Below are 19085 nucleotides of genomic sequence, written 5' to 3' on the forward strand. Positions count from 1 at the left end.
TACAGCCCTAACAATAAAGCATCCCTGCGAAAATACGTACATTCGTGTGTGAATTTTTCGCCGAAAACCAGCATCTACTCCTGTAGATATATATATGTTATAGTCTATAAAGCTGGAAATATTGTGAAAATACTTCAGTAAAAGAAGTAGCATCACAAATATAAATAATTCGATATTCGTCTAAAGTGTGGCATAGCTGAAAATATTTCTTGCTTGCCACGCAATTCCGCGTTACATTTGTTGTTGCATTAGTATTGGTAAGAAGGCCGACACCGAATGTGCGTGCCGCACTGCAATCGTTAAATATTTCAATTAATGAGAAGAAAAATTTGTGGCACATCGTGAAAATTGTGTTAAGAAAATGAGTGAAACGCCAGAACTGCTGCTGGTGCCCGGCGGAGTTGGTAAAGAAAAAGAAGCCAACGGTGGGAATGAAAACGATTACCGAAGCCGGGATAAGGATCGTTCTCGTTCCAAAGACCGAAGCAGGGATAAGGACAAAGACAGAGAACGTGAGAAAAAGCGCAGGTTGGTGTTTTAGAAAATGTCATGATCATTGCTTTTGCAATTACTTATCTACTATTTTCTATGCAGAGATCGCGATCGTAGCAGCAAAGATCGCGAAAGTCGTCGCCGTGACAGCCGTGAGCGTGAGCGGGATCGAGAGTCCCGATCGCATCGCAGTCGTTCGCGTAACCATGATGACTATGACAGACGCAAGAAACGCTCACGAAGCAAGGACCGTGATCGCAGACGTGATCGGGACCGCGACTCAAGATCAAGACGAAGCGGTTCGCGAGGGGGAAGCAGTCGCGATGATTACGATCGTAATCGCAGGCGTCGCTCGAGCAGTCGCAGCTACGATCGGCGTCGTAATGAGCGCAGCAATGATTCGCATCGTAATAGTCGAGAGCGCAGCAGTCGCGAGCGCACCAGTCGTGAGCGCACCTATGTGAACCCATTCGACACATCGAACAGTCGAAATATGTCGCATGACCAGGAGTCGCGAATACCGTCTCTCTTTGAGCGTCATCTTCAACAGCCACAGTTGGAGTCCATTAGGGAGGAGACCACTTCGCGCTTTGATCTTTCCCAAACCATACAGGATCTAATGAGCAATGTGAGCAACAATAAAAGTTTTGCAGCAATGTTTAGCAATCAAAATAGCAACGATTCCACAAGCAATGGAGTCTCTGAGAATTCAAGTATGTAATGGCACCTCAGTCTGTAAGACTATTCTTCTAAACAAGTTTCTAAATGCTTTCAGTGGACGGCGCAGCGGAACGGAAGCGCAAACGGAAATCACGATGGGGCGGCACTGAAAAAGACAAGACATTTATACCGGGCATGCCTACGATTTTGCCCTCCACGCTGGACCCGGCACAGCAGGAGGCCTATTTAGGTAAATTAGTTCTAATTGTGTCACTTGTAGTTAGTAGGCAACTAAGTTAGTGATAAGCTTAGATTTAAGTCTAATGACAACTAATAAGCAAAACAAACACAGCCACAAATAGTCGCGGGGAGATCACAGTAAGCGTTACCGTTACCATTATCCACCACAGTTAGAAGTCCATGTCAGACGGCCGGACGTGCGAGAAAACGTAAAACCTCAACAAAAAATTGCAATGAGCAAACTATAATAATCTCTCGTTCTCTTTTTGAAGGGATTCCGGCGTGTGACACAAACGACACGAGTTCCAAACGGCTAGATAATCTTATCTAAATGCCCAAAGAGAAATACATGAACCAATCTAATCATCCAACAAATCAATTAAATCGATCAAATATTAATTTTATTGTAATAATTGTAACGCTCACAAATTTTCAGTTAGTTTAGGCACGTGTCGGCGCTATCGTCTGTAAAACGGAAACACAAATGTCGTATCAGGCTCATAGAGATTATAATCTTTACGGTCTCCCCCTCTAGCCCACCATTATTTGATATACAACATATATAAATAAATCTCTCTTTTTTCTCTCTCGTACAAAATTAGCATTTAACATATACTAATGTCGAGGTTGCGCTCGATTTTCTTTCTTCTTCTCTAACGACTTCTAATTACAGTTCAATTCCAAATTGAGGAGATTAGCCGCAAGCTGCGTACTGGCGACCTGGGCATCACGCAGACACCGGAAGAAAGGTTTGAAACTGTTTATACTCACACCTCACCTCTCCTTATCTACCCCTAAAACAAAAAAAATAAATCAAACCAAAGTGAGCACAGCAATGGAGATGGATTCGAATCGGGTTGTGGGATGGCAATGCGATCTACGACCTACGATCTACACCAATGCTGCAATTTGTACAGGTTTAATGCAGCATGTTCTGCAATTACAAAATGAGAACAAATGATAATTATTTATTTTTAATTTCTTATGCCTATATATGTATGTGTATTACACAAAGGCATTATCAACAGATCTGATTTCGATGTAACTAAACTAAATTCTTGTACAATTATGTCTGTTGATCGCTTTTGTGAATGCTTTGATAAACTATATTCTGTAACAAATATTTGGGTGAAGGCCTACGGTTAAAGCACAGTTCAAAGCACATTTATAAACGTTATGCCAGTGCCTTGAATGCACATCCCCGGTTATGGGGGCTTTGGAAAGGAAAACTAATGAAAAGCTGCTTTCTGGTCGCAATATTCTTAATTGATTTTTCTTATTTTTGTTGGTTTACAACTAATGCTAGTCTTAATTAATATTTTTAAAAACATTTCAAGGGTTTTTTTTATTGGTGTCAGACAGCGTTTTAGATTCGACTCCTGAGAAGTGTAAGCGTGTGGCAATCTAATCTAATCAGATTTAATATTATAATAATGCCAATTTCTTCTCTTCCTCCAAGCCAAGTGAGCGTCCAATACTTAAATGCACGTTTTACAGAAAACTGAGCCCATTTACCCGAAGGGTGCACTCCCAAGCAACAACAGACCAGCCAAACAAACTGAATGCATCTGATGCATTTCAAAATGCGTAGATCTAAGTGTGCGACAAATCGAATCGAAAACTAAATGAATTAATCAAAATTCTTCTCTTCTCAATTCACCAGCAAATTTTTCTAATCATAACTTGCTAATGATGATGATTTGCAAATTACAGGATTTATGCTATACGATATAATCCATATAAAATATTTCAAATACGATAATGTAGTACCTAAAATAAGATTATTAAGCTTAGACAATCGTCTACCGTTAGCCACTGAGCACGCCCATTTCAAAAGCAAGTGTTTTCTGTTTGTTTTGCTCATTCCCAGGTCGCCTTCCCCGGAGCCCATTTACAGTTCTGATGGCAAACGTTTGAACACACGAGAATTTCGCTATCGCAAGCGCTTGGAAGAGCAGCGCCATCAGCTCATTGTCAAAATGCAGGCTGTTAATCCGGAGTTCAAGCCGCCAGCGGATTACAAGTGAGAAGATAATTATTTAAATTAATTATTCAAATTAATACTATTGTAATCTCTTCTTTAGACCACCTGTTACGCGTGTCAGCGATAAGGTATTGATTCCGCAGGAACAGCATCCGGACATTAATTTCGTGGGCCTCTTAATTGGACCACGTGGCAACACACTGAAGGCCATGGAGAAGGATACCGGCGCGAAGATCATTATTCGCGGTAAAGGCTCCGTTAAAGAAGGCAAAGTGGGACGTAAAGATGGGCAACCTTTGCCGGGCGAGGATGAGCCACTGCACGCCTTTATCACAGCACCCAATCCAGAGGCAGTGCGCAAGGCTGTGGATAAGATTAAAGACGTCATTCGTCAGGGCATTGAGGTGCCCGAGGGTCACAATGATCTGCGCCGCATGCAGCTGCGCGAATTGGCCCAACTTAATGGCACACTGCGCGAGAATGACATACAACGCTGCACTTGCGGCTCAACGGATCACAAGTCCTGGCAGTGCCCCGATAAGCCAATCATCACCAACACCATTGTGTGCACTTCGTGCGGCGGCACTGGACATTTGACAAAGGATTGTCGTAATAAACGTCCGGGCTCCGGAGCACCTGGTATGGCCTGTGAGGATTCCCAGGCCAAGATCGATGAGGAGTACATGAGCTTAATGGCCGAGCTGGGCGAGGGACCGCCCCCTTCCGCTGTGAAGGCTGATGCTCCGACTGCTCCACAACTACATCGCGCGAGCTACAGCATCTTTGATAAAAAGCCTTCTCCGATGCAGGCTATTCAGTCGCCACCCAACTCGTCGTCTCGTGATCATCAACGGGACATGGGCGGTGGCTGGGGAGGATCTTCGCACGAGCATCAAATGAACATGGACCCCAGTATGGGCATGGAACATGGAATGGGCATGGCACCGTATGTGCCACCACCACCCGTGGTCCAGGCGCCACCGCCGATGCCGCCACCGCTGATGCCTTGGATGAGTGCGCCACAGCCGCCACCACCGGCCACTGAGCCCATGAATCCGCCAATACCAGGCACATTGCCGCCATTAATACCGCCGCCGCCTGGTACAAGTGCGCCGCCAATGCCACCGTGGGCCAGCGGCTATCCCGGCTGGGGCACTGGGTATGTGCCGCCACCACCACCGCCGTGCGCACCGCCGCCGCCCTCGCTCAGTTTGTCGCAGCCACCACCGCCGCCGCCGCCATCTAACTGATCTATCATATATGCCCCGCACATCTATAACTTGTAGCCTAACAATCTTCTTATAAACTTAAACAACCTGAACTAAATATGTAACTATGTACTTTGTATTTTATGCTTCATTAAAGGATTGACTAAACATTAGTTTAGAGCTTTATTAAGGTGTTTGTTGTTCTGTGATGAATGTGGAGTGTTTGCTTAGTGATTTAACCATGCTTGCTGAAGTACTGCTTGGACTCGTCAACGTCTGGCTTGATAGTAGCTGGATTCGTTTTCGGATTCCAATTGGCTGGGCACACTTCACCGTGCTCCTCCACAAACTGGAAAGCCTTGATCAAACGCAACACCTCATCCACGGAACGACCTACGGGCAAATCATTGATACTGTACTGACGCAGCACGCCCTTGGGGTCGATAATAAATGTGCCACGCAGCGAGATGCCTTCCTTATCAAGCAGCACGCCGTAATCAGCGGATATTTTCTTGGTGATGTCCGAGAGTAATGGGTATTTCAGCTTGCCGACACCGCCATTTTTACGATCCACATTGCACCAAGTCAGATGGCTAAAATGCGAGTCAACCGAGACGCCCACAACCTCGGTGTTGATGTCCTGGAACTCCTTGATGCGTTCGCTAAATGCAACAATTTCTGTTGGACAGACGAAGGTGCTGTAAAAAAACAAAAAACAAGATGTAAACGGCTACTTGCGGCAAATGTTGCCACACTGTCTTACAAATCTAAGGGATAGAAGAACAGAACCAAGTATTTGCCTCTGTAGTCCTCGAGTTTGATCTCCTGGAAATCGTTGCCAACGACGGCCAAGCCTTTAAAATCGGGTGCCGGCTGTTGCACACGCACTGCGTACAGTGCACTAGCTGTGGATGTGGAGGAAGTTCGTTAAGTTGGAGTGAATAGAACAAAGAAACTAATTGCGTATGCTTACTCTGATGCAGCAGACGTGCTGTTTGTTTATGCTGACCAGCGATGACTTTACTTATGAGCGGCACCTGCAATGCACAATTTGCATGTTTTACATTACGTAATCACAATGGCATGTTTTTCTCGAAATGAGCTGCACCCAGAAACTAAAACACTTACATTGCGCAGCAGTGTACGTCCGATAAATGACATGATTTATTTGATTTAAATAAGCAAATTAAAATCGTCTGCAAATTAATAACCGTTTACAAGTCGTCAACCTGAACTGAACGATAAGTGAACACGAACTAGTGCTGCAAAAATATCGGATCGGAATCGTTATAATCGATATTTTCGAATTTTGGCAAAAGATCGATATGGTTTTCTTAGTATCGATATATCGAAAAAATGGTTATTCTTGGCGTTGGTTTTAACTGTGTAAGAAGCGCATTTATTTAATTTTGCTAAATTGTATACAAATTGATTGATTTAATTTAATTGCGATAGAAAGAAAAAAAATTGATCAGTTTTTGGGAAGAAAACGTAAGTACAATTGATATATCCTATTGGAAAAGCTTGGAATCATAGCTTGTGTGTTTTAGGCGCGGCGAGGGTGGACTCCGATGAAGAAAATAAGACCGTGGGAGCCCCAAAAAATCCGAAGTGTGGAAATATTTTGAAAAAGGAAAGGATGGTGCGGTGTGCAGAAATTGCTTTAAGGTCTGCAAAACAAATGGAAATACCACAAGCCTTAAAAATCACTTAACACGCATGCATCCATCGCTGCAAGAGAGTGAATTGGCACCCAAGTCCGGTAGCATTTTGCACTTCGTAAATAAAAAATATGAGGCAACGTCCTCTGAGAGCGAGAGGATGTTTAGCAAAGATGGAATGATTGCTAATTCCAGAAGGGCGTCATTAAAACCGGAAACAGTAAACAAACTATTTTTTTAAATAAAAACCAATGGGTTTTGTCTTAATTTCTTTTCTTTTTCAAACTGCCATGGAGGCAATTGTTTTTGTTATTATTATAATATAATTTTAAGGAGCATAGTGAATTTGAGCTTTAATGAATTGCTGTTTTAGGTTTAAGTTAATGAAAAATAATTTGTTATACGATTTTGTTCGGTTGAATAACTTTGTTTTTGTTTGATGCTGTTGCTTTTATTTTAATCTTGAAATGGTTGCCATTTTATCCATTAAGAAGTCATAATTAATATAAATATTATAATAGATTCTAAGCAAGAAAATTAACATTTAAAAGAAGTGTTCGATATATCGTTTTTATCGATCTTTTTCTCTGAAAATATCGTGAATATCGATATTACGGAATATCGATTTTTTTGCAGCACTAACACGAACCGGCATAAAACAAACTGCGAAACCACAGTACAAAAACAAAACAAATGACAAAAGCTTTTCCACCAGTTGGCAGCACCGGCAAAGCTATCGGACTGTACATGTTATCGGGCATTTATTGCGGCGAAAATTGTGGAGCGAAAATTTAAACTAGTAAGTTTAAGTGCAATAGCATTTTTTAACAAATTTTGGGATATGCATGTTCATAAAAGAGCAATAAGATTTGTGCATTTGAGTTCAAAGCATTTGCCGCGTGTCTTAATGCCAAAGATCCAGTGGGAGATAACTGCTTGAATCTGCACATACAAATCTGCAAGCCTACAAACCTATTCTTGTCAAAAAAGATAATGGAAAGTGTAGCAAAATATTTATCACGCACTCCGCACGCCATACAATGGTAATGAGCTCTGATACGTTGGACAGCATAAAGCAAGAGCAAAGCAAATGCATGCTCGCATGTTCAGTACCCAATACCTATGTTTGTATGTATGTATGTACGCATTAATGTTGTTTTGTTTCTTAATCTAGCAAATGCTCAAAAGCGGCTCAGGCTCAGCAGCAGCAGCGGTAGCGGCATCGGCATCGCCTTCATTCAACACACACACACACATGAGCACGGCTAACAACAAAGCGAATCACAGTGCGTAGCATAATGGCGTCTGCTTGTCTTTGGTTTGCGGTTTAGACGATGCCAACTGGCCGACTGAACAATGAAAACTGCATGCATAGTTTGCACTCAGCCGAATCTTGAATCTTTCCCTAACGAAACAATGGCAGCCGGCAGCAAGGCGAATGTTTTGCATATGACAATATGTTGGCAAAACATTTACAGTAATATTCACTCCTGGGCGTAAATAGGTGTACTCAGGCATATGGATAAGAGAGAGCGAGGGAGATAGAGAAACAGAGCTCCACGATTTGTTGGGTGATATCATTCTCTTGGCACTTGGGTAAGAACTGTTCCTGAATTATCTCTGTTCAATATGGAAGCTGAACATATGGCTATATACATAGGGCCATCTCTACGCAGTGCTCATGCCCAGTTTATGCTGAATCTCCTACCAGATACATTGCCTATAATTAGACAACAAGCGAGCTTTCAGTTTTGACTGTTAACCTCACTTTCCATATAATTTTCCACGCACGTCAATTGGAAATCCGAAGATATTGACGCTAACAAGCCTAAATGCACACAGTTGGCTCTTATTCCGACCATGGAATGGGGGAGCTCTGTGTTTATGCGTTTACAACTCACATTTTTGGTTGGCTATCCATTACGTTTTTCCGTGAATTTCACAGGCATTCATGCTAAGCTCCTGCACCAATTCCGTCAGTTAAGTCCGGACTGCGTTTACCAATTAATGTGAATGTGTGTTAGCTTTGTTTGTGAAGTTCGATGCTCGGCGCGCGCCACACAATTCACGTTTGCAATGCTCGGCCCGCCCGCTGGATTTGCACAGATTTACATAATTTAAGCAAACAGCACTTGAAGCTTAGGCATGCACTATGAATGTACGTGTGTGTGAGCGTGTATGTGCGTGAGTGCTCTGTTTATCTTGCAAACGAGGATCGCGTGCAGCTCTCTAAGATCCCTATTGAGGCGTTGTCGCCGTTCACACGCAGCGTTCGGCTGGGCCCGGCTTCAGGTGCCGATCTGTCTCATGCTCCGTTTGCCTGAGTCGCATTGTCGCACAGATGCCGTCATATTAGCACAAATCTGCTTACCTTTTGTTGACGCTCGAGTGCCGAGCCCAGATTGCACTAGATTTCGAGCTCGGGTTTGAGCTCACTCTTGAGAGGCCTCTTGATTCGTGACAATTGTCACAGGACCTTTGAATTTTGGTTGGAAAAGGTGAGAGTTTTTGCTTTGCACCTACTTCTGCCGCAACGCGTAATCCCGATGCAAATCTGGCTAATGTGATACGCAGCGATAAGACCTGGGCCACAGATCTGTCCTTGCTCAATTTTTATTTTATTTTTTCCTCTTCTGCTGTTCTTTTAACACTTTGTGCTGTAACTTGAGTAGATTCCAGTTAATTATAAAGGAAGGATCTTAGCAATTTTCCATTTTCTATATACAAAATCATTGTCACCTTTACCATCAGCATTTCTGTAAGGGGCTTGCCGGCTGTAGGTATTCCCAGATAAATTGCGCTTTTGCAATTTTCAATTAATCTGTTTTGTTGCTGTTTAATAAATAATTTATATCGCTTTCAGGTTATTCCTGTAGGACACCTTGATCTCATTACTATTAAGGCGCAATATTCATTCCAATTTATTTATATCAGATAAATGTTGTAATATATATTCGCATTTTAATTTGTTCCTAACTGTCATTTCATATAAATCCTTTACATTTTACAGTTTGCATTTATTTTTAATTTCACTCGCTTATAAAGTGCGAAATGAGAATATTGATTTTGATGTCTATACGACCTGCCTATGACAAACTAGAGCACCATACTTTTTAAATTGGTTTACTATTGACAGCTTCTAGAGAACTTACAGCCAAAAATAAAAATGTAAATATTACGTTCTTCCCCTCATATACAGATTATCCACAATAATATTGTATATCCACATTTATTAAGGATCGCTACTGCAAAAGTGGAAAAACAGAATATTCTACAGTCTTCCAGCAAGAAATTTGTCTACAGAATTACTGCTCATTTCATTTGAAGATTGAAATGACTTAAAATGATTTAATGATACTCGCATATATGCCACATGGAAATATATTAAACCAGAATAAATATACATCTTTTCCGTGGCAAGTAAGGGAATGTAAGAACGTTTCATGTCGGATCCTACCGACTGCATAATACACATTAACGGTTGTAAAACAATTTAATCTTATTCAGGAAGGAATTTGCAGTACTGCAGTAATTATTTCAGTTTGGTGTTCTAACTGCAAAGCATTTTAAAATAAATGAATAGTTTCCATTTGCCACGCCCCCGATGCCTATAAATCTTAGCCTGAGGTTGTATACCAAATTTCAACAAACAAATAGCAGCTAAATTCTTTGCATTAATATGGACGGACGGACAGACAGCAAGACGCATAAAACCGTATATACCCCTTTCAGAGAGAATGAGTAGTAAATCTGTAGTCATTCAGGATCCATCTTGAACGAGTATTTTGCAGTCAGTTAGGCACGATGGCGACATTTTTTATTATTTTTTATTTGTTGTAATTGTTGTTGTTGTTGTTGTTGTCGGTGTTGTGCATTAAAACGGCGTGAAAATTAATACCATTGATTTATGCTAGTTTAACAGTTAACATTTGGCTTTGTTGTAATTGTTGCCAATGGGCATTGCACAAATTGCGCATCGATTTGCGTACATTTACGAAAGTCGCTTTCGACCATTAATAATAATTGCTGTGATTTAAATTTTAATGGCAATCGCTGACAAACAAAGGGGAATACATATACATGTACATATATGTGTGTGGGAAGCTTATAGGCATTTGTGGTCTGGCCTGTGTTTAGTGGTAATGTATATTTATGCCAATTAAAATGTGCATTAAAAATGATGGCCAGGAACATGCATATTGCATTTCCACTAAATATCGAAAACATGCTGCAAATGGAGGTGTGTGTTTTTTTAGGCACGGCATACGGGTCGTATAAGTGTTCTGCATAGTTTATTCAACTGGTGGACTCAACTGCTGGCAATTTTAATTTAATTTCAATTCAATTCAAATTGCTCTCAGACATTGCACACTTTTCTGAAAGCAATCGCAACAATTCAATCACTTTGATGTTTTGATGCCCACAAAACAGCGTCAACACCGCCGTCAATGCCTTTGCTTGCCGTTGGGCCACGCCCCCATCCACCGCCACACCCTCACCCCCCCAAAATACGCCCAACTCGACAGTTAAGCGCTATAGTCGTCGTCGTTTATTTTCATTTTTTTTGTTCAACATCAATGCGATTGCATTGAATGCCCCGCACCGCTCTTGACACTCGCAACGGGAGCCAGGAGCTAGCAGCATGTAATTTATTTAATGGTTTTCCATGCCACGCCCACACGCCCACAGCTGAACCAAATCCCAAATATGTGGAGTAAATACCAACACGGAAGTCGAACAAGGTGCAAAATACATACATAAATGCAGCAAGGGCATAGATCGTCAAAGAGAGAGAGAGACAGACAGAGACAGAGAGAGAGCTATAGCCGTGTTTCTAATGCCAAATTACGATAGTTCATATTGGGTTAATAAAAGAGGAAGTACTGCGTCGTAGAGCGAGAAAGTAATAGAAATATATATATTATCTGAATTGATTAATATTAATATTTTATGTTGTACTATGTATATTTTCTCTGTAAAGTATTTTTTATTGTAAAATATGTAGATTAAATATACTTGCCAATTAATTATGTTCAAATGAAGCCCAAATGAATTTAGTAAAAGTCTTTTATGAATATGAGAATTTTGAGAAATCCTTCATCAGTTAGCATGTTAAAAAAGTATATAATATAAATACTAAAATAGTATTAAATTACATTATGAACATATTTAAAGGAAGCACATATACAAAATACTGATTCTGATACTGATTATATAATGCTACACTTTGCAATAAATATACATTTATACACAACCATAAGAGAAAAATTTAATTAATTCATTTTGATATAAGATCTCTTCATACAATTTTTTAACTTTAATTACTTCAGCTAAGTAGTTTTTTTCTTTAAATTTGAACTTTAAATGAAGCATCAAAAATGTAAAATTTTAATAAGAGTTAATATTAACTACTGCTATGAAAGTAATTTCATTTCGCGGAGTACCTGGGTGAATTGGAGGAGCAGCCCAACCGCCGCCAAGCGCCTGGAGGGGACATTTTAAGCCTTACTTAAGAATGCATAATTGACACGCTTTTTTCTGATATATACTTCTATGTATTATTATTTTCCTTTAAATAAAACTCAGCAGCATTAAACAAAGTTCGCTTTAACAATTATAGGAAAACTATGAAAATTCTGCAAAATTAAAAGAAAACTTTAAAAATTTTTAGATAAATTAAAAATTTAAATAGGGGAGGACCTAACTTAAGTGGAATTTATTAGGACGGTACGACAACCTGTCGCATAGGGATATTACAGATCTTGCAGTACCCCAACTGTTTCTGATTTTTTCTTATTTTAAGGATAGTTAAATGTTGCTTGAAACGCATGATTGTATTCTGGGCACCTAGCTAGGTGTAGTGTGATGTTCTATTTATTCCATTTGACTTTAGATACATAATTTAAAATTAAAATTACTCAATAAATTCCATTTTATTGGGGTATCTAAAGAGTAGTGCCCGCTCTCGTCTAATTATTGTACCTTTACCATAAGATGTTTACATTTTAATTACTTTAGCCCGAAGGCTTTTATTGTCCAACTTTTCTAACAAATTCAGCTACCCGTGAGCTTTGTGTGTGTGTGTGAGTGTGTGTGCGGCCTAAACGCATTAAAACACTTCATTATGCCTAATCCTATGTGATAACAAAAGCCACACACGCACAGGCGTACACACACACACACACACGCACAGCGTAGCATATGGCAATGAAATACACTTGAACAACTTTATTACCTGAATGAGTCCGAGGCAAGGGCCGCGGGCAATGTCGGATGGAAGTGGCACATTTTAATGGAACGGGCTGCATTTGCATTGGCATTAGGGGAGTGGGAACGGGGTGAGGTTAACAAGTTTTATACAAATCACGGCACGTCAGAAACCATAAAGTGTATAAATACCAGACACAAACTATTTACCCTCGCGCCCAGTTCAGCAACTCAACGGCTCATATATGTGTGTATGTGAGTATCCTGCGTATCCTTGACATTAGGAGTGCGTGCACGTGACGAAGGAAGGCTTTCATCCACTTTGATTTCGCGTTGTTTGCTGTAAATTTTACGCCTGATTACAAGCTGCCCGCCTCGCTGATTGATAAAAATCTCACGGTTAACTCAAGGGGCGGTCTTGCACTCATATATATACGTATAGGAGTTATTTATATTTGTATATATATGTTTTTTTTTTCATATTTGCATTGCTTCTAGTTGTTTGGCTAAGTGAGCAATTTGCTTGTTTGGCCAACAGGCCGCTCGCCTTCAAGTGCACAATTGGCCAAGGTCTATCGCGATCTTAAGCAAAACTGAGCACATAATTATTAGCCCGGTAGTTGCATCGTTTTGATCGTGATCTTGGCTTAAACCGGCGCCAGACGTCTCAGCCAGCGACTAGCCAAAAGGTTAGTTTTGGCTTGCCTCGGAAGGGTAAGCGTCTTGAAACTCTCTCTCTCTCTCTCTCTCTCTGTCTCTCTCATACGCCTGCTCTCGCCCTGTAATCTTAAGCTGATCTAATGCGCCCCAGGTAGGCAGCGGAGGCAACGCTACTGTTCTTCCGCTGGCCACCGCTTGGCTGCTTGTTATGTTTGCCATGTTGGCTACAAATTGGATTACAATTAAATTACATTTACATACGCCGCTGCGCATGCCGCTTTGTTTGGCCTCAATTAAAAATTGCCATGTTTTCACTTTGATACATCCCAGACCCAATATCCAGCTGTGCGCGCCTGGTCTGACTGCTGAGATAACGGCAGATAATTGGAACGACGATGATATGGACAGCACTTCAAACACGGACTGCAGGCAGATGGAAGCATTTGGAATATGGTTTTCATTTGAAGCTTATTTTAGAATAGAAGCAACGTTGAGGACTTGAAGTTGAAGGACCTACCGATAGTCCCATGATATTCCTGACTATATTTGCAAAGGATCAAATTTTTTTTCAATTTTGATTTGATTTTAGAATAGAATGGAAGCATTTGGAAGTTTTTCTTTGGAATAGAAAAACGTTGAGGAATCGAAGGCTATGAGAGTTGAGGACTTGAAGTTGAAGAAGCTGCTGATAATCCCATGATATTCTTCTAGATAAAATGTGATCAATTTTTATTTCTTTCCAGACTTCTAACTTTATATTTATATAAAATACTTAAAAAATATATATATTATCCATTTTTATTTCAAGCATTCCTTTTGCACAACTTGGCAATTCTTCAACCAAAACATGTACCTATATAAGGACGTCAATTTATTAGTCTATGCAGACTGAGTTCAGAGACCTGGGCCATCATCTATCCAAGCATAATGTATCATCATTAGTCGGTAGCGCTTTATGTAGTCTGTTCTCTGTGATTTTGTGGCTTTCAGCATTCGACCGAAAATAATTGAATTGTTCTTCATTATTTATTTTATTATTTTGCTTGTCTCTTATTATCGCCCAGCTTATGCTGGCGCTCTGAAAGCTATTGCAAAAACTCCAGCCTTCACCATTGTTTCAATGTGCTCCTCCAACTGGGTGGATATGAAGCACTTTTGTGCCACCGCCATAGCCATAGCCATTGCCGTTGCCGTTGCCGTTGCCATCAACGTGGCGCGTCATAAAATACGCGAATTGCATTTGCCATTTACGAGGTGTCTTTCTTTGTATCTTTTTTTTTTTTTATTTTATTTATTTTTGCGAGTTTCGCTTTGTTATTGTGCTTCTTGCCTCGGATTTCAGTGGGTGGTGGTGGCGGCGCCTCGTACCGGACGAGCTGATTCCTTAGGGGATTTTGCGCACAAAGCAGTGCCAAATTGAATGTGGGATTTGACAAAGATATAGATGTTCTTCCACCCGCGCTGGCCGTGCGGAGTTTCGGGGGGTAATTTTATTGCGCTGCCTTTTATGATGTGGCGACAAATTGATATTTCCTTGAGCAACAGCGACTCAACGCGCCAGCAAGGCCAATTTAGATATACCCACTCACACACACACACACACACACACACATGCACATGCACACATATGCACGTTAATAGTCAACAGTAACCACAAATCGGCAGGACGCGCTCACTGGGCGGTCCGCATCCCGCCCGCTGCGCTGTTGTTGCTGTCCGCCTTATAAAATAATTATGTCTTAGCTGCTGTTTGTTGTCTGTCGGTTGTTTGTTTGTTGTCTTTGTGCCAATTTCAGTAGTGGCAGTGGCAGTGGCAGTGCCAATGCGAATACGCACATCCAAGCGGCATTAAGGACTTTAGCTCGATTTGCGCGGGGTGCCTTTGTGTGAGCCGCCGTCTCTGATGTGCCAAAAGGATCCGCTTGCAGTTGAATTTGAAACTTTCTCTACTTATTTTCATTCCCATCCCTGCCCTGCTCTTTATGCTGAAATCAACTGTAAGTTAATCACATTAATCCGCGATCGGTTTTCAAGTGGATCCCTCAATAGGCAGCCTCTGATCCTTTTGCTGCGACGCATTCAGTTGCAAAATTAGGCGGCACACAAAGACCGCACATGGTAGAGCCCGTTAGGCTCGGGGAGGACGAGGAGTGCCTCAAATCAAAAATTAAATTCACACAATGGGAAAAAGGCAAGTCGCACTGTTATAAAATACGACAATATGTCGTATAGGCTAGGCTTATTTACGGTATTATTATGTGTTATGTATTCGTTATGTTCAAACTTTAGAGATATTAAGAAGTAAAGGCAGAGAACAGACAATATGTTGATTCGATTTTTAGAATAAATACTTTTGTTATGATAGGTTTGTTGTTCCATCTATTAAGACAAGTCGATTGTACCTTTATTTTATATATTTTTACATTAATTATTTATACTCGGAGTCTGTAACCAACTACCTGAACATTTTATATATTGAATTTTTGAAATTTTCGGAGGTACTGAAAGCAGTATTGATTAGCTAATGATTATTTAATATTATTTGTGATGTCAGACTGTATTTTATAAAAATACAAATTGGAGAAAATTTAAAATAAACATATTTTTAAAATACTATATTTATTATTTAAAAACTATGTACCAGGTAAAAGATATATGCTAAAGTTTTCCATTTTATATTATATATATTTTATATTATATTTATTTGTATATATGATTCCATTTTATATTATATTTATATATGATAATCAAAGATTAAGGATTTCATTAAATTAAAAATTATCTCTACTATTTTATTTATATTTATTTTTTAAATACTATAATGTAGAAGAAATATGCTAAAGCTGCCTTTTTGTTTTAGTATATGAATAGCTAAAAATAATTTTAAAAATATAATAATATCATAATAATTTTAAACATATTTTATTAAATTAAATAATATTATGTTTATTTTATAGTTGTCCACATTTCACATAATTTTCAGTAGCACAAGTAAATATTGATTCATGTTAGAGGTCTTAGCTTATATATTTCTTACTTATTAATTAAACTAAATTGCATATGCAGTAATGATATTTAATTGAGCAAAAGCTGGACTGATGCTTGGTGCCTAGTACTGAGTATCTGTAAGTCGGCCAACCTCGACAAGAGCACTCACAATTCATTACATTCTTTTCTTTTGGCTTACTTCCAATTTAACGTTTAGCTGAGTTTCATTTTTTAGCCAACAGTATTCGATTCACTCCGAATTCTGCGGCTCTTTTCATTCCTCTTTGTTTGAATTAATTATTTGCTGATTCCCTTTAGCTCTCACTACTCACGCTCGTCCTGTACCCACTTCACTATTTGTGTTATTACAAATGGTAATTTAATACTGTTGTGAGTTGATGTTAGCCGGCAAGCGTTTCATTTATCAATTCAATTTATTTAATAGCCAATGATTGTTACAACAAAAGCCAACAACAAATTTGTTTCGCACAGTTGATAGAATTTATGTATTTTTATTGGGCAATAATTAAAACGATTCACAATTTCAAATACTTGTCAATTTTGTGCCTGTGCTTTAAATTTATTTGGTTAAATACTTTTTAAATCAATAACTAACGGATGGGTAAAGTGCCCGTTCAGGCAGCATAATGGAGTCAAATTCTCTGCACATTATGTCGTTTGTCCTCGAGCAGCAGTTTAACGACTTGAGAATGAAATTTATACGTTTAAAATGGTACTCAATCAGGCAGGATCCAAATCTTGAAGGAAACGCACACAGAAAATTGGAATCGAATCGTGGGCCACGCGAAACTGTTGAAATGATAAAATATGAGCGTTCGTAATACAATTTATTTAAATCAGAGTCTAAAGCGTTATTTATGAGCGCAGCGACAGGGGCTGCCTGTGTTGCGTGTGTTCACATTCACGTATATATACATATACATGTATATACTCTTTCAGTTACCTTCGCTCTCATTTACGTGTGTGTGTGTGTGTGTGTGTGGGTGGGAGAGGCAGAGGGTTGCGTTACATATTTTAGCCAGCTATTGTTTGCATTTGAATGAAGACAAAGCCAAGCCCCGAAAGCGCGTCAGATATTTAGCAGCCTAATATCCAAAATAGACGCTAGCGTCCGGCGAAGAGACTACAACTCCATTTGCTTTTAACCATTCCATCGCCATGCCGTGCAGTTTATTGTTTGGCATGCTCGCCGTCTATTATACAAATGTTAATAGCGAACAAAAGCCGCACTCATTTGCCTAATGTGCCCGATAAGGAAATGGAGCTTTCGATTAGCCAGCATAAATTTATGTTATTATAGCCCCATTGCATTGAGCAGATATATGTATATGTGTGTATGTCTATGTATGCCCCAGCACAGCAATATAGACCAACGTCAATTGCCAAATTAATTGCAGTTAAGTCGAGCAAATATTGCTTGTGGCATATGCCGAAATATAGACAATGTCTGTATGTATGTGTGTATGTGTGTATGTGTGTGCGCCTCACATAGGCGAAGCAGTTGCCTTCAGTTGGCCGATCAAAATGTGTTGCTCAAGCCTGACTAGAAGCTCTTGCACAGCATAGCAATACCGATTCAGCTCACGCCTGTGCCACCCTCTCCACCTCCTCGCACCTTCTCCAGCTCCACTATCTCATCCAACGACCTGTCGGCCGTATGCACTGCGCTGTGGTCGACTTTTAGGCACCCGACTGCCAGCTAAAGTGGAGTCAATGAAAATTGCAACTCCCACTTTGCTCGTACGTCAATTAAGAGTTGTTTTTCTTGTTTGCCTTTGTGCACACACACACATACACATATATATACATGCCTGTGTGTGTGTGTGTCTGGCAAGCATACGTACTGTGGAAAAGCTCTGAAGCATGTCTGCAGTGCTTTTGGCTTTGGCTTTGGCTTTGGCTTTGGTTTCACTCGTCTTTCGTTCTAGCACAGCCATATGCTATCTCACTCTCTCTCGCATACAAGCACATATTTATATATATATATAAATACTCTTTTATTGCAGTGCAATTTGTTGTAGAATCGTTTTGTCCGACAGTTGAACAGTTTGTTATTTCTTTTAAATGTTCGAAGTAAAAGAGCTTTGGTCGTTGCTTTTGGAATTTTTGTGGCTTGCCTTTGCCCACTGACCACTGAGTGCAGGGGGCCAGGGAGCTTAACGTTGGCTCGGAGAGGCCAACAGTTGGGGGCTAAGTTTTAATTTTAGGCTTGTTTGCAATAACTGGAATAGAATTTGTCAGCTCTTAGCTATTCAGTTGTTGACGCATCCATTCCGTTTGGGAGTAACTCCCTTTGTTCCTCCCATTGTCCAATTTGCCTAATTAGTGATTGGGCATAATGACAGGTCCGCATCGCATCGTCGTCAAAAGGAAATCAAAATCAAATGGAATTGTTTCTCTAAAGCTCCCTCGTATACATGCATACACACAGAGTTGTGCTCGGCTCTGCCTAAAAATGGCATTTGGAGGAGGAGGTGGAGTGACGATGCCCTCTGCCCTGGTTCGACTGGCCCTGGCTCGCATCGTATCGCAAGTAACGCGATTTCATTTGTGCATTCAGTTAAAATTAAAGTGGGGCAGCGCCTAAGTGTCAACACCTTTTGAACTAAGCGACGGTGTCGTACTCTCTTTGGAATCGTTTCGAGCTGCTGCTCCATGGGCTGCTCTCGTTGCAAAGTCTAACATGAAAACGAATCAAAAACAAGCAAAGCGCAGAGGGAAATTACATAAAAATGTGTTACATTGCAATGCCGTCAGGTGGAACTCTCGGCACCCTCCCACACACACACAGACACACACACGCGCACACACACCCAATGCTGCTCCACACCTCTGTCTGTATGTGCTGGGTAAATGCTTGCGAGGGGAGCAAGCGCCAAAGTCTGCGGTGGCTGGCAGCACTTTGAGACGCACTTTGGCAAAGCAATCTTCTAAACAGGATAAATGTAATTGCGCATGAATTTC

The 19085-nt window shown here is 40.4% G+C and overlaps 2 protein-coding genes across 2 annotated transcripts; one reads left to right on the plus strand and one right to left on the minus strand.

The window, feature by feature from the left end:
- Nucleotides 1–29: 29 nt before the first annotated feature.
- SF1 (splicing factor 1) lies at nt 30–4770 on the plus strand. The gene is made up of 6 exons (XM_018017747.2): nt 30–528; nt 595–1205; nt 1268–1402; nt 2066–2141; nt 3263–3415; nt 3477–4770. The coding sequence occupies exons 1-6, from the start codon at nt 362–364 to the stop codon at nt 4624–4626; spliced, it is 2292 nt and encodes a 763-aa protein (XP_017873236.1). The 5' UTR covers nt 30–361; the 3' UTR covers nt 4627–4770.
- On the minus strand, nt 4699–5838 carry Prx3 (Peroxiredoxin 3). The gene is made up of 4 exons (XM_018017757.2): nt 5713–5838; nt 5558–5621; nt 5348–5489; nt 4699–5282 (listed from the first exon to the last, which is right to left on the minus strand). The coding sequence occupies exons 1-4, from the start codon at nt 5743–5745 to the stop codon at nt 4820–4822; spliced, it is 702 nt and encodes a 233-aa protein (XP_017873246.1). The 5' UTR covers nt 5746–5838; the 3' UTR covers nt 4699–4819.
- Nucleotides 5839–19085: the final 13247 nt, after the last annotated feature.

This window comes from Drosophila arizonae, chromosome 2 (assembly GCF_054131065.1).
Source record: "Drosophila arizonae isolate 15081-1271.41 chromosome 2, UAZ_ARI_1.0, whole genome shotgun sequence".
NCBI lineage: Eukaryota > Metazoa > Arthropoda > Insecta > Diptera > Drosophilidae > Drosophila > Drosophila arizonae.

Bases quoted from the DNA above. Each gene is read 5' to 3' on its own strand.
- Prx3 (XM_018017757.2), bottom strand. From the start codon at position 5,745: ATGTCATTTATCGGACGTACACTGCTGCGCAAT. The intron at 5,622-5,712 runs GTAAGTGTTTTA...TGTGCATTGCAG, and splicing joins GACGTACACTGCTGCGCAAT to GTGCCGCTCATAAGTAAAGT. The intron at 5,283-5,347 runs GTAAGACAGTGT...GTTTTTTTACAG, and splicing joins TTCTTCTATCCCTTAGATTT to CACCTTCGTCTGTCCAACAG.
- SF1 (XM_018017747.2), top strand. From the start codon at position 362: ATGAGTGAAACGCCAGAACTGCTGCTGGTGCCCGGCGGAGTTGGTAAA. The intron at 1,206-1,267 runs GTATGTAATGGC...AAATGCTTTCAG, and splicing joins TGGAGTCTCTGAGAATTCAA to TGGACGGCGCAGCGGAACGG. The intron at 3,416-3,476 runs GTGAGAAGATAA...TCTCTTCTTTAG, and splicing joins AAGCCGCCAGCGGATTACAA to ACCACCTGTTACGCGTGTCA.